This window comes from Anolis sagrei, chromosome 2 (assembly GCF_037176765.1).
Source record: "Anolis sagrei isolate rAnoSag1 chromosome 2, rAnoSag1.mat, whole genome shotgun sequence".
Lineage (NCBI taxonomy): Eukaryota > Metazoa > Chordata > Lepidosauria > Squamata > Dactyloidae > Anolis > Anolis sagrei.
In genome coordinates, this window is record NC_090022.1 from 112,634,492 (window position 1) to 112,656,163 (window position 21,672).

At 44.6% G+C, this 21,672-nt stretch overlaps 1 protein-coding gene across 2 annotated transcripts; it reads right to left on the minus strand.

Moving 5' to 3' along the window:
• Positions 1 to 1,238: 1,238 nt before the first annotated feature.
• Positions 1,239 to 16,747, minus strand: LOC132768724 (volume-regulated anion channel subunit LRRC8E-like). 2 transcript variants are annotated; one of them, XM_060764900.2, is made up of 4 exons: positions 16,665 to 16,747; positions 14,050 to 14,144; positions 4,675 to 4,813; positions 1,239 to 3,878 (listed from the first exon to the last, which is right to left on the minus strand). In XM_060764900.2, the coding sequence occupies exons 3-4, from the start codon at positions 4,810 to 4,812 to the stop codon at positions 1,629 to 1,631; spliced, it is 2,388 nt and encodes a 795-aa protein (XP_060620883.2). In that variant the 5' UTR covers position 4,813; positions 14,050 to 14,144; positions 16,665 to 16,747; the 3' UTR covers positions 1,239 to 1,628. The 2 variants fall into 2 exon arrangements, with proteins under 2 accessions (XP_060620883.2, XP_060620882.2); XM_060764899.2 differs by having other exon boundaries at positions 4,675 to 4,817.
• Positions 16,748 to 21,672: the final 4,925 nt, after the last annotated feature.

Here is a 21,672-nt window from a genome sequence, read left to right on the forward strand (position 1 = left end):
CCAAATATTGCAAATATTGCTTCTGCAGGGAGAACAGCACATGACTGGAACTCTCCAGTGAAGTCAATCGTACCAATGGAGTATTAGTTATGATACAAGTCAATGTGAAAAAAAAAACTATCAGTTTAGAAGAATGCAAGGTCAATAATTCCAGGAACTCTTATAGGTTAAGGTTATGTGAAGGCTTTCTACTCCAGGTCTCTAGCAGTGAAAACATGATTCTTCTTGTAAGAAATGAAAGTGAATACATGTGGGGTGTCTCCCTGTAGAGCAGTGTTTCTCAACCTGGGGGTCGGGACCCCTGTGGGGGTCGTGAGGGGGTGTCAGAGGGGTCGCCAAAGACCATCAGAAAACAGTATTTTCTGTTGGTCGTGGGGGTTCTGTGTGGAAAGTTTGGTACAATTCTATCATTGGTGGGGTTCAGAATGCTATTTCATTGTGAGTGAACTATAAATCCCAGCAACTACAACTCCCAAATGACAAGGTCTATTTTCTCCAAACTCTACCAGTGTTAACATTTGGGCACATTGACTATTTGTGCCAAGTTTGATCCAGATCCATCATTGCTTGAGTCCACAGTCTGGATATAGGTGAACTACAACTCCAAAAACTCAAGGTCAATGTCCACCAGACCTTCCCAATATTTTCTCTTGGTCATGGGAATTCTGTGTGCCATGTTTGATTCAATTCCATCATTGATGGAGTTCAGAAGGCTCTTTGATTTAAGGTGAACTATAAATCCCAGCAACTCCAGCATTACCAAATGACCAAATGACCCCAACCCCACCAGTATTCAAATTTTGGGCGTATCGGATATTTGTGCCAAATTTGGTCCAGTAACTGAAAATACATCCTGCATATCAGATATTTACATTACAATTCATAACAGTAGCAAGATTACAGTTATGAAGTAGCAATGAAAATAATGTTATGGTTGGGGGTCACCACAACATGAGGACCTGTACTAAGGGGTCACAGCATTAGGAAGGTTGAGAACCACTGCTGTAGAGAGTCTCCCCAGCACCAAACAGTCTATAGGCAATAAATGTGGCAAACAGCATCTCTAAATAAAATTTAAAGTGTTCAATGGAAGCAAAAGCCATATTAGGTGGGCAGAGGAATAAGTAGATAAGAATGTATGAAACCATGCAAACAAAAAAGTATAACAAAGCCCCAGAATATTTCAAAAAGTACACATACACACACATGTATAAAAATAACTATAATTATGATTTGGTTTAGTACAACCAATTCTCTCTTATGAATAATTTGTTACTTGTTTTACTGTTTTTGTTTTTAAAAGAGTTGTTTGCTACATTGTGTCTTTTTGCTGGGCTTTCATTCCATCTGAATTCAGGAGGTTTGACAATCCTTCCCTCTGCCTCCCAGGATGAACATTTTCCATTCCTATCCTGATTCCAGCCAGCGATGGAGTTTTGCTTCTCTTGCCAAGTCCACTCTGGGCTGACACCATGGGTGGGGTGGGGGGGGGGGGGAGAGTGGGACACTCTCTAAATTAGAACACATGGGCACCAGACTCAGCCAGATCTCTCCATGTGCCATAACAGTTTGGTCAACACTTGAGAGGTTTCCACCCACCTTCCTTATCTCGCCTGCGATTTTCCCCATCATTCTTTCTCCATTTTCTCCCTAATTTCTAAAGGCAATGTCTCGTAAAGGGTGTTCTCCACCACAAGGCCATTACGCTTGAGGGCTGCGCACTGGCCAATTTCCCGGGGCAGGATATCCAGGTTGTTTCCCTTCAGCTCCAGCCTGGAGAGCAAAGGTAGCCAGCTGATGCGGTCAGAGAGGTGCCGCAGTTTGTTGTGCCCAAGTTTGAGAACCTTGAGCCTTTTGCAGAAGAAGACTTCAGCAGGCAGCACCTCTAAAAAGTTGTGTGAAATGGAAAAATACTGGAGGCTTTGTAAAACTCCCATCCCAGGAGGAATGACCTGGATGTTATTGTGGGAGAGGTCCAAATAGTTCAGCTTGGTGCACAAGAACAGCTGAGCAGGGAGGGCCTCGATCCGGTTGTGGCTAAGGTCAAGCTGCTCTAAGGACTTCAGCTTGCGTATATGGTCAGGGATGCTGGCAATGTGGTTGTGCCAAAGTCTGAGGCATGTTAACTTGCGGCAATGCTGGAAGCTCAGGACCTCTTCAATAGTATACAGTTGGTTGTCCCTCAGGTCTAACTCTTGCAGGTTGACCAGACTGAAGACAGCATGGGGGATGCGGTCCAAGCTACAGTTTATCAGCTTCAATTCCTGTACATTGAAGAGTTTCTTGAGGGTGTTCAGGGTCACCAGCTTAGTCCCATCATTGTGGATCCTGAGCTTTTGCAAATGAGTAGCCAGATCAGCCACACTGGGTGGCAATTTGGACATGTTGCTATGCAGTGTCAGGACCTTCAGGCTCCTTAGTTCACGCATGCATTCTAGATTCCCCGCCCGGTTCATCTCTGGGTTAAAGTGTCCCATAATGTGCAACTCTTCCAATCCCCTCAGGTTGTAAGTCCATACTGGTATATCTTTTATATCATCAAACTTGACAAGCATCACTTTCAGGTGTTCACGGAAAAACATCAAAGATGTGAAATTCAGCTTAACGGGACTGTTAATCAACGCAAGCTCCTGAAGGTTGACCAACTGAGTCACAGAGTTTGGGAAAGTAAAATCTTTGAGGAGCTCGAGCTTCAGGGCCTGCACCTCAGTCAGCTCAAAAGTAGTATCAGGCAATCCAGGCAACATGAAGAGATGGAGCTCCAGCCGGTCATGCACATTCTTCTGTAGCTTCTGTCGCAGCTTCTCTATCGTCCACTCATGGCTGAGGTTGAGTTGTTTCAGCTTGAACTCACTGGCCTCAGAGAGGAATACAGCAAAGCGCTTGGAATACAGGGAATCGTACTGGTCGATGAGGTGGAGCATGAAGGCAAAGTCATTCTTGACATCAGGGATGTCCCAGATGCCTGTCTCCTCACGTACAAAGTCAAAAGAGTACTCTTTGAGTGGTCGGTGAAAGAGCCAGTAGAGTGTATAGAGACAAGTCATGCCATAGATACCAAGGAAGCAGATGTAGCAGATTGCCAGCTTAGAGAACAGATGGGCTTTGGTGTGATTGCAACAGAAATGCTCATAGCCTGTCATATCCTCCATCTTGATACTGCATGGCACAATGAAGCTAATGTTGGGAACCAGGATTGCATTGTAGACAGTGATGACTAAAAACTTGCAGACTTTGAGAATAGTTTGGCGGATGTACATGGTGTAAAGGATGTCTCCTTGTTCGACGTGGAGTCGGAACTTCTTCACCTTTTCAAAGAGAGCCTTGGCCTGCTCACCTTCCTTTTTGTCCAACAAGCTTATTGAGGAGGGGGACTCAGTAACCTTCTTCTCTGAAATAGAGCCCTTCAAGGGGGAAAGCTCTGTTGCCTCACTGGAAACACTAATTTTCTTTCTCCGACCCATTTGCTCTGAAGTTCCATTCTCCTCCTCAGAGACTTCTGAGATGGCTCGAGTAGTCCAGGGTGAGTCAAAGCACTTGCTCAGAATGGAGATAAAATGTTCAATCTTTGAACTGGTCCCAGGAAATTTGAACCAAAAAGAGGCACACACCATGAAGATAAGGGTGTGGATGACGACAAGGTAAGGGAAGTACTTGGCATACCAATGAAGGGCTGACTCATAGCACATCTGGTTGATATAGCTGTACTGTTGCAGATCCAGGTTGTTTCGTCGTCCACTCATTACCTGGTAGGCAGGGCTTTCCATTGGTTGAGAGGCGTTGATTCTCCTCTTGGTGAAATCTTCACAGGTTACATCAGTGGAGGCTGTGCCATTGGGAACATGGTTGGGAAGGCAGATAATCTTATCATGTATCACCTATCATGCCATGATAGCAAAGAAGAGAAAAGAATGTGAGACAGCAAAACCCAGTGGAAGAGAATGATATATAAAACTTGGAAAATATTTGGCTGCACACCCCCCCCCCCCCCCAACACACACACACAAAAACTACTTCAGGTTGCATATGGAAGATTATATTTTGGAAAGGTTATAAAAATCCTATGCACAGGTCAAAAAATAGAATAGCAGGAAGTGATGCTGGCTAGAATAACTGTCCCTGACAGACTAGGTAATCATTGCTTTTTATTTCTAAGGATGTGTATTTTAGTTTAAAAGCATGGGGAGCACTAAAAGTTTGCAACCTCCTCAGTGACCTGCTAGTTCACTGCTATCGTTTCAACTCTACTGCATGTGTAGTCAAACAAGACTAATTCTAGTATTTGTATAGCTATGGGAGAGGGTGAGAGTACAATAGTTTAATATTTGCCTCTTCATTACACACCAAAAGTAATACTTTTAACTCTTATTTTTGCACTTTCTTGGCTAACTCTGTCTAAGTTACTGAGCCTGTACAATATCATTTCGAAAGGGCCTCTTACCCACAAGCAATTGGCTGTAGGAAACCTAGTCGTCTCTGCAGTGCTACTGCTACACTTGGGCTGAAAATGTTGACAATTTCTGCACTAGACCATTCACTTGTTCTTTTCCAAACCTGCCCAAAGTGTCCCCCAAACTCTAGGCTCTTCCCTGCCACAACCAATGTAATATTTCCCAGTGACACTGTGCAAAGTCCCACTAGACTACCAGGTAGGATTCTCCTATACATACTTACTTGCAGAGTGCAACCAAAAACGCCTATCATCAGCATGGCAATGGTGATGTACTCAGCCAATACATCCCACCATGGCTTAAGAACCTTGAAAGCAGGCTGCTGGTCTGTGAAGTGCTTGAATTCGGCCACCGGGATCATACTGTCTACCAAAATATAAACAAACAAACAAAAGGGAGGAAGGGGTTAGAATATCTGATGTCTGAAGTGTCTCCCTCTTTCATAAATGCCACGTTTAATATGAGGTAGCTGAGTAATACACATGGGAAAGGGTAGACCCTTCAGTGTCCTCCAAATCTTCTTAGTGTGCTGGGATGCAGTTCTCCTCATCATGTCAGGACGACCAATGGCTATGCTGCCTGGAGGCAGTAGGAGTTGGACTCCAACAGAGCTGGAGATGTCAACATTGGAGTAACTGCTCTAGGGAATTAAAGTTTCCCAATTCTTTTCTATCTTAGATCACTTTACACTTGATGGAAAAAGAAAGCAAAATTAGGCAAATTCTCCCCGGCCATTGGATGCAGCAGGATCTTACCCTTAGCAGTTACGGTAGTCATATAAGCAGAGGTGCTAAAGTTATTTGATTTCACGTTCCATCACATCTCTCTCTCTCTCTCTCTCTCTCTCTCTCTCTATCTATTGTCCTGCCTTTCTCCAATCAAGAGAAGCAACAGTATAACTGACAGAGCATGGAGTTACTACAGCTTATTTGGTCATACAGGCTACTCATTCCTGCCATAAAGATTCCCTGTACACATTTCGTGTTCACTACTGGCTTTCTGATGCATCTACCAACAAGGGTGCTTATCTTAGAATCAGGAAAACACATGTTCCTTTAAGATTGCTGGAAGGCAATAAAGCATGGCTTTTATTTATCCAAAAACATTTAGAATACCCAATAAAGGCCAGCAACAAAGTTACATAAGAAACTCTGAGATGACCACTCAAACACAGATGAAATAGCCACGCCTCAACTTCACATTTGGTAATACAAAACCATATCCACAGATTCAGCATCTATGGATTCAACCAAACACAGCTCAAAAATGAGCCAAGGGAAGACTCCTACAACATCTGGAAAGCCCAATCCCACATTTCAGAAATACAGAAAAAAATGTTCCTGCTTTCTAACATGGGAGGAATTGTTCTTAAAACTAAATGAAAAAAGATGAAGATAACTTGGATAGATGCTCTTTGGGGTTTTTTAATGAACCTCTATTTAATGAATTAATTAGATCACAAAGAGATCAATCCTAGATAATATCAACATTTTGCAATGAATGTAAAAATAACATGAACAAAATAGCAAGAATGCGACAGTTCAAGCCTTTGGAAATACAAGCAATTTGTTTTGCAATCAACTTGGAAGATTATACATTATAATGCCTGACAGTATTACACAGCAACAGTCACGGGGAAGAGAAAATTTGGCCCTGCTGACACTTTGGCCTTTCACTCACACTAGCCCCAGCCACCATGGCCAATGGTAAGGAATTGTGGGAGCTATATTGTGGGCCAAATTTCCCCTAAATCAGAAGTAGTTTATTTATCGATTATATTTATTTATACCCCCATTTTATCTCCCCAGAAGGGAACTCAAAACATCTAGCTGGCCACAGTAGTTGGTGGCTTCCAGGTCAGTAAGGTATTAAATTCTCCACCCAAGTTTTACTTTGAATTTTGATGGATCTGTTCAAGATGCTGAACCCAATCCTGGAATGGGTTCAGATCTTTAGATGCCTCCTTTAAAGACTAAGGTTCAAAGCAGATTCACAATCACAGTGATAAAAGAGCTACAATTCACTACCAGTGATGAAATCTGTCTGTGAAGATGATACCATAATTATTACCTACAAAAAAGCCTCAGAGACTGCCATTCTCAGATCTTCCTCATCTAGTAAAACATGTACTGCTCACTCACCCAACTACATCCATGATGACAGTTGATCTCTCTTTCAGCACTACCAGTAGAAAGATCTAATCTTTGGTTGAAACAGAAGAGTGATCTTGTTTCTGATAGCTTGTGCTAAGATCCTTTATTTTGGCATAGGGCTGGATAGCAGAGGGCCTAACAGAGGCATCTTCCATATATCTGGACTATGGTTGAAGCCTATTAAAAGGGAATCCCACAACAGATAAAGCCATAACTTCATAGTTAGTTTCTTCCCATGGAATAGAGTAGCCCATGGAACATAATGGTCTCTGATATTCTGGTTGCTATAGTAGCTGTTTTGTCAATACATCAACACATAGAATCTTAGAATCATAGAGTTGTAAGAGACCTCATGGGTTACCCAGTCCAAATCCCTGCCAAGAACCAGGAAAATTGCATCCAAAGCACCCCCAGCAAATGGCCACCCAGGCTCTGTTTAAAAGCCTCCAGAGAAGGAGCTTCCACCACAGTCCAGGGCAGAGAGTTCCACTACTGAACAACTCTCACAGTCTCCTAATGTTCAGGTGGAATCTCCTTTCCTGTAGTTTGAAGCCATTGTTCTACATCCTAGTCTCTGGAGCAGCAGAAAACAAGCCTGCTCCCGCCTCTCCATGACTACCCCTCACATATTTGTACATGGTCCTCGTCATGTCTCCTCCCAACCTTCTCTTCTTCAGGTTAAACTTGCCCAGCTCTTTAAGTTGCTCCTCAAAGGGCTTGTTCTCCAGAAACTTGATCATTTTAGTCTCCCTACTCTGGACACATTCCAGCTTGTCAACATTTCCCTTCAATTGCAGTGCCCAGAATTGGACACAGTGTGATTCCAGGTGTGGTCTGACCAAGGCAGAATAGAGGGGTAGCATGACTTCCCTGGATCTAGACACTACACTCCTTGGCCAAAATCCCATTGGCTTTACATACATTACAGCAATCAGGAGAAGGACACAAATGTACCAAAGTTAAACAAGGAAGTGAGACTATGAAGTTTGCCTCCCAGGCCATCATTCGTGTCACAATCTAAGAACAAGATCTGGTTTTGGACCGCATTAGCACACAATACTGCCTGTTTCATTTCCCTTTCTGCTAATCTAATTTCCGTCAACACTGGCTTCTCTTGAAATGCATGGGGCCCCTGCCTATGGTGATCTTGACCATAATTTCATCTTGTCCTTCTATCCAATCCTGAAAACTGCACTGCTCAGCTTTTGGCCAGGAGAGAACAGCATGGCAGAAAACTGAATGCCCAAGAAACCTGGCTCCTAAGGCTTTAGGATCACAACATCAGTTTCACTATTAATATACTACATGTAGATGTCTGTAGAAGGAATTCTTGATGGACTGGGCCTATACCAATGTTTTCTTATTGTACACCAGACCCTCAACGGTATGTGATTTCAAGGATGTTTAACCACATAGTACTACCTTGACTCTACCAAAGCAACAAATCCAAAAATAATTTGGTGTAGATTCAGAATACACTGTATTGGTCAGGTCTGTTGACAAGCATGAGAAGTCTGCTATCTGTGGAAGGATGCTAAAATCTAGACCAAACTAGTGCTAGGGCACTTCCAAGCAAAGGTTATTGCAGAAAAGGGAAACATGTGGTCTCTCATGAATTATTTGACCGACGTTAATAATGAGGGATGCTAGGGTCTGGAGCTCAACATCTGGAAAGCCATATGGTCCACCTTCCTAGGCTATTAGAAGTGGCAGGGAAGCTGGCATCCATAATATATGGAGCTATGGAATCAACCCTTTTCCTGAGTATTGCTAATCTAAATGGATGATTAAGGCCAGAATCAAGAAAAGGTACAAAATCAGCCACAATAGCAACAAAACGTAGATTGTTACTTTTTCCACAGCAACCAGAGTTGTCCATTTGTGGTCATGGATGATGGAGAGAACATCAAATAATAAACTATTATTATGATGTGGGCCCTGCAGTTTATTGCCAGTAATCATTCTGCATTTTTCTCCTTTGTTGCCAATTTTCTCTCACCCACCCAGGAAAGCTTCATTGCCTTTCAGAAATGACAAAATGCAGCTCACATACTAGGAAGAAAATCTTGGCTACTAGTTTGGAGGGAGAGAAGAAAAGGCAGCATCCATTGAACTTAATTCCTTAACAGAGTGCCATCTTTTTTCCTTTTGTGTTGAGTCTTAATTATATTGCAAGCCTGAGGGCCGGAAACTGTGTTGCTGTTGCTTTACTTATAAAGCACCATGTATAGTGATGGTGCTATATAAATAAATGATGATAACAAACAAAAATATTATTTTTACATATTGCCTAAGGGACAGAGCATCTCTTGCTATTAGATTTCTAGTCTCGTTCCCCAGTAGAAATATCTTTGCTTACAGCCCTGCATATGCTCTTCCTCAGGGATGCCCTGAAGCGTTTTGTTGCCTGAGCCAGAACTTTCAAAATAACATCCTTCCCAAGGTGACTGGACCTCATCAGATCTGTTGAAGCATGCAAGGAATCAATAAGTATGTGTGTGTCAACTGTAAAATAAGATGCATGAAGCTGATTGGTCGGGCAATGACCGGGGAGATGATTGAACCTGGGACTTTTGGATACTGTTACATTTTTGTTCAGGCTTGAGCTATGCAGGTGCTAGCAGGAGCAGGGAGAGAAGCAGAGAGACAGAGTTTGGCGTGTGCCCTTGCTTAATGAGCTGCTGAAGGAGTATCTCCATATGGACAAAGAAAAAAACATTTCAAATCTCTCATAAAAGGACATTATATGAGTTGATGCAGCTGATCACATTGTACATATGCTGTTCTGAATGATGAAGACTAAACTATTTGTTCTTCACTGTTCACCTGTGTGGCATATTTTCTTTCTCTGGCAAAGCAATGTGTGGGCTGATCAAATGTGAATTACACATTATTTTACATTGTGCCACAAGATCCATTGGACTTCTGGCTTTGTTTTGATGCACTTAGGAAAAGAAATTGACCCTTTCCACCCCCCGGGTCCCATTGAGGCCACCACATGATTTAAAGGCACTTCCAGTAGGGATCCGTTTCCGAGTCCAAATGACTTAAAATGGGGAAAGACGGGCAAAAGACAGGGAATGGGATGGCTGGCCATCCCAGAAGACAAGGGAAGATGGTTACCTTTGCTTTCTCCTGCTTTCCTCTGCTTTCCCCTTGCTCCAAAGCCAGCCAACATATTTTGGCTTATGATGCAGAGAATCTCATTATTTATTTCATACCTTCTTGCCATTAATATGCAGTAATGACAAAGTGAAGAACAATGTGCTCCCATTTTATGCCAACCCATTCCTACAGCCTGAGGCGACTGCCTGATTCTGAATAATGGTAGGCCTAGCCCTACCCGAAATTCCTGCTTAAGAACATGTCTGGTCAGCTAAAATTGCCAATGTCTCCATAAAGCTGTGTCCTGTGTGGGAACCAATGCAGCCATGCAAACGCTTCTGTAGATTGCAATTAAGAGGGAGCTGGCAGGCAGGCAAAGGAGGGAGAAGTCCAGATTCAACCATTAGGATAATCTTGTGTTTGAGAGACGTTGGGCATTTATACAGTTGGTCTTGTAATTTTCAGTGGGAAGATCTCTCAGAATAGAGATAATTCCCAAAGTGCTCCGGTTATCATCTCTTCTCCTGTCAGTTTCTTCCTACAGAGCATTTTATAATTAGACATTTTTTGTTTTGGAGCAGCTTTTAAGTTTAGCTCAAAATTATATCCAGAGAAGTAGAAGCACAATGCTATGTTAACAGGGAATCCTGTCTTCTACTTCTTTCCATTTCCCGTCAATCTCCCTAAAACTGTGGACAAGATCCAGAGGTTCTGATTCCATTACATGCTACCCCTAACTCCTGCCCACTCAGCTCCCAAATGCCCCTTTCATCATTCTCATGTATCCCCCCTCTCAAATATACCATATTTGACCACATCATGGTCACACTATTATATGGTGGCAACTATTATATGGTGAAAAAAGACTCCCTTTGAGGGGGACTTTTTTGCTACATAATAGTTCCTATGAGGGTGCAGCTGCACGGTAAGCAAACAGTATTTTGGCGCCCCCCCCCCCCCCCCACAACCAATCACTGATATATATTTTCTGTTCATTGCGGGAGTTCTGTGTGCCATATTTGGTTCAATTCCATCATTGGTGGAGTTCAGAATGCTCTTTGATTGTAGGTGAACTATACATCCCAGTAACTCCAACTCTCATATGTCAAGGTCTATTTTACCTCAAGAGCGCCCCTGGGCAAAATCATCTATACTGCAAATGCTTACTTTGCGTAATGAGTTGAGCTGCCCCTGGTTGTGCATTTAGAAACAGGAGTTTAGGCTCCCAAAAACACAAAAGAGGCAAACTGACCAAGGGACTGACTAGCTTAAGGTGTAACACACCCTCTGCAATGCTTAAAAAAGGAGATTAAAAGAAAAAATCTTTTTTTGGGAAGATAGGACTCTTCTTTGCAGCGAGAAATGTTCTCATTTTGCCCTCCTCTGAGTAGGTACACCCTTGAGAGACTCATGCTACAGCCACCACAAACTAATCAAAATCTTTTTCATGCAAAGCAAAGAGCAAAGCATCTGATACAGTCAGATCCTGGAAACACAAATATGACTCCCTGTGACTTTTAAATATACAGGTGGTGAATTCATATTTGCTTCCCCCGAGGAGAGACCCAAATGGGTTTAACTTCCTCCTCTTGAGAGCAAACAAAGCCAAGGCCTCCTCTTAGCAATCTCTTTCTTTCTGCAGGTAGGGCTTCTGACTAGCAAACTTCCAAGCACAGTTCAACGCAGCCTCTCTGCTAGGTGTTTGCATGGTATGAGTGCAAGTATGTGGAAGATTGTGTGTGCCTTCATGTTGCCTGTGGAGTTTGACAATCCCAAGAGTATCAGAGAATTTTCTTAGGCAAGAGATGGTTTTCCAGGTTCATTTCTCTGAAATATAGGCTACAGAAGTGGTTCCCAACCTGTGGTCCATGGACCACCAGTGGTCTGCAAGAACTAAAATATAGTCCACAGCCTCACCATTACTACACCATTGCAACGAGAGAAACTGATCTTGTGAAACCCTCTTATAGCGCCGAGGCTTATTAAATGTGATTTTCTGTGGGTGAGCAGATGGTGACTACTGGATGGCTCATGTTCTGTATCAGAAACTAGAACTGATGTGATCTATCTAATGCAATTTTTAATTCAGTACCCCAAATAACCAAACTGAATCTAAAGATGACCAAAAACTGATTCGTAACCTTTTTGGTACTACTGTTGGAGAGTGGTCCCTGGTCAAAGTGGTCCCTGGTTTTAAAAAAGGTTGGAAATCACTGGGCTACAGTGTCGGCTGATATGCATTTGTGATTTCCCATCTAAACACTAACCAGGACTGATCCTGCTTAACTTTCAATATCAAGCAGGATCCTAATGCACAAAGATGGGTTTAAAGCACCACAGACACACATTACAAATGACTGCCAAGGAAAGAGCAAAATCCCCTCCTGCTGAGTTTAGTTCCTGACCGTTTTGTGTGGAAGTGGGGTCCCTGGAGCAGTGTGAACATCCAATGCATCCTTTCCAAGGGGGAGAAGCAATGCAAAGCGCGGGGGGGGGGGGGGCAAAACCGTCTTAGTTCAGGTACTCCTGACCAAATCCTCTAGGGGGCAGCAACATGCTTAAAGCCCTTAAGTTAAACTGTATGGTCCTTCAGCCTTGAACAGTCCCAGGGACAGATGCTAGAACTTTAGCAAATGTATTCCACAATTGGTTAGGGTAAATTACGGTAAGATATATTATGAACAAGAGGGGTAGTATGGATAAAACATACTGTACATGCCCTTAGCTCCCCGCTTCCTCATCTTTGTCCAATCTAGAATAAACTACATTCTACTTTACTCTCTCCAAACCCCTGTAAGTAGGGCATGAGATCTGAAGGTCCACCTAAGGTGCTGGATTACAACTCCCAGCATCCATATGATAGCTAAAGTTGATGGGAGTTGTGGCTCAACAACATCTGGAAGGCTCCATGATTCCCACTCCTGGAGCAAGCCAAGTTGTGGGGTGAAGGAACCCACTAAACACATGAAAGTTACCCACATAGCCCCCAATCAGTTACCCACACTGATTTCCTCCAAAAACAGGCAAAGAGTAAAGCATTAAAGGGATTGTCAGCAACAGCACAAAGAAAAAGGAGGTGTTTGTCCCTTTCCACCTCAGTTACATTCTTTTACTTATCTACTAATTTCCCTTTTTATCTCTCCTGCCTTGGCCAGTGAGGAAAATGACTTCCCAATCAGAAAGAAAACTGAGGAAAGCAATGGTTAATGGCCTGTAAAAAGCAAACAGCATGTTCACTACATAATGGGTGCATATTCATTGTAGAGTTCATACAATCTGACATCACTTTTTCTGCCATGGCTCAGTGCTATGGAATCATAGGAGTTGTAGTTTTACAAGTTCTTCTCTGTCAAAGAGTGCTGGTGCCTCACCAAACTACAACTCCCAGTTTTCCATAGCACTAAGCCATGGCCATTAAAGTGACGTAAAGTGACGTGCATTCATTTAACAGTCTAGAGGTGCACCCTCCCTTCCCCACCTAATTTTGAAGAGTTCTGAATAGCGCGGAAATCTTACACACAATTTTGTGCTTTTTTGGTCATTTACAGGCAGTCCCTGAGGGTGTGTGTCAGGAGCAACTTGAGAAACCGCAAGTCACTTCTAGTATGAAATAATTGGCCATCTACTACGTTGCCCAAGGGACACCTGGATGTTTTGATGTTTTACCATCCTTGTGGGAGGCTTCTCTCATGTCCCCACATGGGGAGCTGGAGCTGACAGAGGGAGCTCATCCATGCTCTCCCCAGATTCGAACCTCCGACCTGTTGGTATTCAGTCCTACCGGCAAAGGTTTAACCCATTGTGCCACGGGGGCTCCTAGTCCCTGAGTTACAAACATCTGACTTAGACTCTTAGTATGGGGAAAAGGTGTCTCCACTGAACCTTTCTCTCCAATCTGTTTCCACCACAAGCCAAATTTTTCAAAATCCAATTATTACAGGGACAGAAAGTGAGGCAAAATTTTCTGAGCATAAGAAACACCACAAATATGTTAACCCTTCCCTATGCTATCAAACATGCTTATTGGCTGGAGTTACACTTCAAAAATGTGCCTGTTCTGACTTACATACAAATGCAACTGAAGAACAAACCTACAGAACCTGCCTTGCCTGCAACTTGGGGACAGCCTGTACTACCAACAATAAGGACTTTGGAATCTCTCTGTTCTTATATTTTCATACCTATCTGATAGTAGCTACTTTTCACCCAGTGCAACAGTGGAGTTGAGCTGGGCTAAATATCCCTTGTGGTATTAAGTTACCCATTTTCTTTCCCCTCCCCACTCCAATCCCTGCTTTTTTATAGATGACAGATAACACGTGACAATGTGTTGAATGTACCTTTTTAAATTGCGACAGTCCTAAGTCTTCCTCCTCAGGAGAGATCTCCAGTCACTCTGGGTCAAATCTTCACATGAACGTTTGGCTGTGTGGTCCTAGGAGAAACCCAAGAGAGCTTGTCACTGGCTGAAATCAACACATCCAAGCTGCTTTCAATTGGTCTCCGTTCTCAGCTCCCACCAAATGAAAACTGCCTGCAGACACACACAAATACACAATGCTCATCAACACATCTTCCCAATTCCAAGGTCCTTCCTTTTCAAAAGTCACCGGGTTGAATCCAGCTGGCACAGCGTCATTTATTCCCGGCTCTCCCTCTCACCAAACCTGTTTCTCCACACCTCAGAGCATAGGAAGCAACAATTCAGAAGCAGCTCCTCTGAGCATGTGCGAGCGCCTGGCTTTCGCAGAAGGCCAGCCCAAGAGAAAGGACTTCTTTGAGAGTTGGACACTCCCCAAAGCCCACCAGATGCTGCAGCTCACAGCATTCGCAACATTCCTCACTCTGGGTGCATCTATACACAGTAGAATGAATGCAGCTTCACACCTCTTCTTGCACTGCCCAATGCTACAGAATCCTGGGAATTGTAGTTTTATAAAGCACCAGTACTCTTTGGCAGAGAAGGCTAAAGACCTTGTAAAACCACAACTTCCATGATATCCTAGCATTGAGCCATGGCAGTTCCAGTGGTGTGAAACTACATTCAGTCCTAGCCAACATAGTATAGACCAGGCATGGGCAAACTTCAGCCCTCCAGGTATTTTGGACTCTAACTCCCACAATTCCTAACAGCCACAGGCCCCTCCCTTTCCCCCTCAGTCGCTTAAGTGAAAAAGTATAGGAAAGAAAGGAAAGGGCCTGAGGCTGTTAGGAATTGTGGGAGTTGGAGTCCAAAATACCTGGAGGGCCGAAGTTTGTCCATGCCTGGTGTAGACACACACTATGTTGGCTAGGTCTGTTGAGAACTGCAGTTCAGCAACATCTGGCCACGGATTTCCCCATTCTTCTTCTAGTCCCTTGCACCTTTACATCCATCTGCATCATTTGAGAAACTTGTTTTGGACTGCAGGCTCCAGAATCCTTCTAAACTCGCACTGCAATTTTTCCAATTTGATGTTTTACGTGACTATATTCAATAGCAACAGTCTTCATAGAAGGAGAAGAGGGCAGGCATGTTGAGACAGGGGCCGTGCTAGTTAAAGGATTGGGATAACTGCAGTTCTAAATGTTAACTTTCCTCCAAATTCTGCCTTGATGGGGAGCAAGGCCCATTGAATCTGGTGGGATGTAATGCTGACTAGACCTGCATAGGCTGGCACTACTATTATGGAGAAATCCATACTGAAGTCAAGTGGAAAGAGTTTCTCTTTTTCCCTTCAGGAGCAAAAACTGAAGTCTCCCAGGGCACCTGATGAACCAACCTGGACACAGCATATTATTGGAGAAGACAGAAATGCTGGACCACTCTGACAACTACCATGTCAGACTACACAGAGAAGCCACTGAAATTCACAAGCAGGTGGACAATTTCAACAGAAAGGAAAAAACCAAGAAAATGAACAAAATCTGGCTACCAGTATTTAAAAAAAAACTCTAAAATTAGAACAGTAAATAAGGAGCAATGCTCAAAAAGCAAGGGAATTGAGACAAGAGTAAATCAGGGCCAGCTAACACCTCCCAACAAAGGATTCCCCCAGGCAGTAACCAGACAGGCATTGAAGCTGCAAGGCTACAATGCTAATCAAGCTGGCCAATTGTAGCATTCACACCTGACTCAAGCAGACAAGAGTTCTTTCTCCCACCCTGGACATTGTTCCACAGATATAGAAACCCCACTTGCCTAGTTTCCAACAGACCTCTCAACCTCTGAGGAGGGTTGTAGGCGAAATGTCAGGAGAGAATGCTTCTGGAACATGGCCATACAGCCCGGAAAACTCACAGCAACCTAGTGATTCTGGCCATGAAAGCCTTCAACAACGCATTCCCCTAGGGGAGATAGGGCACCCTATAAATAAAGTATTATTATTTGAAACATAACAAGATTAAAACACAGCAAACAAGGTCACTATGCTGATTATTGTATTGGATCACACGTCGGACCCTTCCCAAGTCTCTCGGACTGTGTGATGTATTGGCGAATAATGCGTGCAGATCCCAGTAGGGTGGCCTTTTGCAGCTGGCAGATGGCAATTTTGTCAGTACTGATTGTGTTTAAGTGCAGGCCAAGGTCTTTAGGCACTGCATCCAGTGTGCCGATCACCACTGGGACCACCTTTGATTCGCTGGTCACAACTCCCTCTCCTGCTTCTCTGGTTCAAGACCAAAACAACTGTGGGATGTTCCACGTTGTCCTGGTGCCCGTTTTCGAGACAGTAAAACAAACCCGACAAATCATGTTTTTCCCTCTCTCTCTATGTCCCTCCCTCTCGCTCGCTCTCTCGCTCTGGATTCGGGGGAGCTGTAGTTTTCCAAGGTCTTTCTGCTTCTCTGCCCAAGAGTGTCTCACTAAAGGACAACTCCCAGGATCTCACAGAACTGAGCCAGGGCAGTCAAAGTGGCGTCGAAACTGGGCTCATTCTATAGTCACGCCGCGACTTCCCCGTGGGGCCCTTACCTGGAGTTGCCGGCAGCACCTGACTCGGTCCCCTCTCACCGGGATTGCCCCCCCCCCCCGTCCTCTCTTTCCCCGCCTTCCCCAGCGAGGCCTCTCCCCTCCCTCCTTCCCTCCCACCCCCCCCCCCCCGCCGGCTCGGCGGCGCGGGGAGGGCGGGGCCCCCGGGAGGAGGCGCAGTAGCCCCGCCCAGAGCAGCCCCAGGCGGCAGGCACCGGGGAGTCCCTGGCCCAAGTCATTTCTCTGCCTGAGGCGGAGCTTTCAAGGGCCCGCGTCCGGCCACAGTCCCCATTCAGGGCCAGGCTCATCCTCATGCTCTGGGGATGTATGAAGGTTGCATGCAGCCTGACCCCACTTGAACTGCCCGCTCTCAAGACCCTGGGATTTGGAGTTTTACAAGGCGTATCCTTCCCAACCGTGCCTTGCAAGTGCATTCATTCTACATTAAGCGGCTGGGGGGGGGGGGGGGGAGGAAGGGGCCTGAGGCTGTTAGGAATGGTGGAAGTTGGAGTCCAAAACGCCTGGAGGGCCCAAGTAGGCCCATGCCTGGTGTAGAATTCCTTTCAGTGTCACCGTGGAGGGGATTGACTCACGCAGAAGGAAGGGTGGTGTCGACTTCTCAATTGTGGATGACTAACTCCTACTTCGAAAGTTGAGCAAGTAAAGTTTCCATTTGGAGGTGGGGTTTTTTTCCCATGTCAGGAGTGACTAGAGAAACTGCACATCGCTTCTGGTGTGAGAGAATTGGCCGTCTTCAAGGACGTTGCCCAGGGAATGCCCCAGTGTTTGGATGTTCGACCATCTCTCATGCCCCCGCATGTGGAGCTGGAGCTGACAGCGGGAGCTCGTCAGATTCGAACCTCTGACCTATTGGCACCCATTGTGTCACCAGGTGTGGGGTGAGGGGAGCATCTGTTGTGATTTCAATGGCAGTTCTCTGTCATGTTCGGATTCAAAGGGCTGATTCTCAGGCAGGACACGCCTGGTGTGAGAGGGTTGGAGTTTGGCCCCAGTCCGTTGCCAGTGGGTTGAGTTTTTCAGCCGCCTTGCACTGTGTGGCTCTGAGAATGAATGCTATGGAAGGTGACATTGATCCCTCTTCCAGATCACAGGGGAAGAAGAAATGCCAGCCTGCCAGGAGTTTTGCTCATCCACTTTGGTCAGGTTTACCCAGCAAGGTCTTTGGAAAAGGATGATGGAAGCTGAAGTCCACAACTGAATTGAGGGCCAAATACCATCTAGTAGGTAAAGGGTTTTCCCCTGACATTAAGTCCAGTCATGTCTGACTCTGGGGGTTGGTACTCATCTCCAATTCTAAGCCGAAGAGCTGGCATTGTCCATAGACGTCTCCAAAGTAATGTGGCCAGCATGACTGCATGAAGCACTGTTACCTTCCCACCAAAGCAGTACCTATTGATCTACACACATTTGCATGTGTTTCGAACTGCTAGGTTGGCAGAAGCTGGGGCTAACAACGGGAGCTCATGCCACTCCCCAAATTTGAACCTGTGACCTTTCAATCAGAAGTTCAGTATCTCAGTGCTTTAACCCACTGTGCCACCAGGGGCTCCTATCTTAGCCATGCCTTAAACTTGGCATGGGCAAACTTCGGCCCTCCTACAGCTGTTAGGAATTGTGGAAGTTGAAGTCCAAAATACCTTGAAGGCCATTTGCCTGCCTTAAACTCTCCAGCCACAGCTGCTGCTTTGTGTTACTCCAGTCAAGTTTGTAAAATGGATCCTTCCCATAACTAATTCATTTTGGATTTAACAAGAGAAATGGAGATGAGCACCAACCCCCAGAGTCAGACACGACTGGACTTAATGTCAGGGGAAAACCTTTACCTTAACCTATCAAGGAGTTCCCTGATTTAGATTGAACATTAGGTCCACTGACCTGAAAAATCTTGTTGTCCCTTAATCCCAGGTGCAAACGGGTGAAACCAGAGATTTCTTAAGATCTGTCACCTGATAACCTCTTCATTATTACTTAAGACATTCTGGAGTCAATGTATGTTTACTGAAAACAAGTGCTGAGGCAAAGGCCTTGAAAACCTGAGTCATGTAAACTGGAAAGCCTTTAGTAAACTGGGGATCACAGCTGTAGGGAACTCTCTGGATGGCCCCTATGGCATTCCCCATGAGACATCCATCCTCCAGTTGCTATTTTGTAATTTTTGCATAGTTTTGGTGCACATTCCAAAAGCATTAAAAGCCTTGCTTATTTATTTATGTATTTATTTACTGTGTTTTATATCCCACCCTCTCTCCTTTGTAGAGGAACTCAGAGTGGCTAATAGTTGGCAACATTAGATGCCATTCAAGCATAAGACAACATTTTGTTGAAGGTTTTCAAGGCTGGAATCATTAGGTTTCTGTGAGTTTTCCGGGCTGTATGGCCATGTTCCAGAAACATTCTCTCCTGACGTTTTGCCCACATCTATGACAGGCATCCTCAGAGGTTGTGTGAGGTCAACCTCTGAGGAGGCCTGCCATAGATGTGAGCAAACATCAGGAGAGAATGCTTCTGGAACACGGCCATACAGCCTGGAAAATTCACAGCAACCCAATTAGACAAAATCATTTGCTTACACTTACATACACCCACCACCTACCTAACACAGGATAAAAACTAGAGTGGTTGGTCCAGCTTCCCCTGAGTGATTATCTGATCAGTGTCCCAGAGGGACAGCATGTGGATGCAACTTCCTCTTGGGTAGTCATGCCTTTCTGTTGTGAGAGGATGCTTTTCAGGAGTCCTCTCTGCAATGTGAAGCTAGTTGTGCATTGGGATCTCAGGCCGGTTTATGCGAGTTTTTCAGACCTCAGCAAAATCTTACCTGGGCCAAACCAGCATTGTTCACTTGAGTCCACCATTAGTTCTCCATCAGTAGAGCATATTAAAAAGGGTCCAGCCATCATGGATAGTACCATTTCCCATTTCGTGAGGTTGTCAGCAGCATTTAAAACCAACTCTCCGAAATCTTCCAGGCACTGTTATTCCCAGGTGGGAGATGCTTTTACACACCTGCAGTGATATAGATCTCCACAGCTCATTTTGTGCCAAGGCAAAAAAGCCCAAAACAAATGCCCTTTTCATTCAGTGCCAAGGGCCCGCATTCCACTTTGCTGCCAGCAAACAAAGGCACCAGCCACTTGTGGAACCCATGAGTAATCCTCCAGTGCCATTTGTGGCAGGGGGTGCCCAGAGATCATCCAGTGCCCCTGAAATGCAGCTGGCTCTGGGGTCAGGCTCCTCACTGTAGGTAATGTCCAAATGCAGGGAAAAGGCAGAGAGAGAGAGAAATATAATAATCTCCTTGAGCCAGCCATTACGTAAAATGTTTGTGGCAGATTTGTGCAGGCAACCCTCTGGGCTAAATTCTGCTTTTGGTGACCAGAGGCAAATGACCTATAAAGGTACTTATTATGTTCTGGAGAAAGCTGATCTTTAGTATTATGAATGGGCTGAAAGCCTTTCATTGTCTGGAGGAAATTCATCCAGCCTGGATCTACTTCTAAACAGACACGGTCAGGTCGTCTGTGGGGTTTTGCTGTTTTCCAGATGGACTAGACGGTTTCTTCTGTGTGTGGGCTGGAGCTTTGTGATGTCGCCAGTTTTCCCTTGCCGGAGCTTACACAGTGACGATATTTGTGTGGTGGCCTGGATCCCGGCACCTGGAAGAAACTGTCGAATGAAAGTATGCCAGCCTGACACCAGTGCTCCGGAGCATTAAGAAACTCGGCAGCCTGTTACAGCTTCCTTGTTGCTCTTGACTCGCTACTTCTGGCTTTGGGATTATCTGCCCCCTTCATTTGCACTGATGATACTCTTCCCAGGGAACAGGCCTACCTGGAGGCACTTGGCCTTATTATTAGGTGACTAATTATGAAAATTCTGCCACCCTGGATTGGTAATGTGCAGCAACATGTTTACTCAGAGGAACGTTGCAATAACAAAGAAAATCTATGAATGTTTACTCAGATGAAAAACATATTAAGTTCAAAGAACTTATTGTTGCTGTGTGCTTTCTGACTTATGGCAACCCTACCGTGCAGTTTTATTGGCAAGATTTTCTCAGAGAAAGTTGCCCTTTGCATTCCTCTAAGGATTTTTTTTTTCAGGTCAAGAGCGACTTGAGAAACTGCAAGTCACTACTGGTGTGAGAGAATTGGCCATCTGCAAGGACATTGCCCAGGGGGTGCCTGGATGTTTTTTGATGTTTTTACCATCCTTATGGGAGGCTTCTCTCATGTCCCGCATGGAGCTGGAGCTGATAGTGATGAATAAAACTATATTTGCATAATCTGGCAGTCGTTACAACACCAGAAGATAGCCTTTAATGTGCAGAGTAGCAAGCTTGCGGAAACCAGAGCTAAAGTAGATGAATGCCAGCGGCTGTAAAAGGTACTAGGCCACCCCCCTTCTTTCTCCCTTTTAGGAAATACGCATGCAAATAACCATTCAGAGACAGAGTTAAAATCAAAAGTATTTACTTACTAAGAAAACTTGCATGATGTAAATTCATACAGGCAAACAGCTCTTTTCGGTTACGTTCACAGCAATGAGTAGAAGGCCTTAATGATGGTGGGCAGGCCTCTCTTCCCAAAGTGGTTACATCCCAAAAAGTAGAGCAAAACAAAACAGATGGGCAAAAATGGTGAACTGGGCAAATGGGCGAAAAGGAGGAAGAACAAAGGATGCATCCCCCTTTTATACCCTTTCATCCATGTGGTCAGACATACGTGACCCAAACACCTTTAGAAATGGTGGACAACTCATTAGCTTACATGCATATTTAAATCAGGGGCAATAAGCTTTGGAATTTCAGTAGATTGCATTACAGCATGGCACAAACACAGGAATGTGTGTGAGATTGCATTTACCCAACAGATAGAGGGAGCTCATCCACGCTCTCCCCGGGTTGGATTCGAACCGACAACTTTCAGATCAGCAACCCAATCTTCAAATCATCAGTCTTGGCAGCACAAGGGTTTAACCCACTGCACCA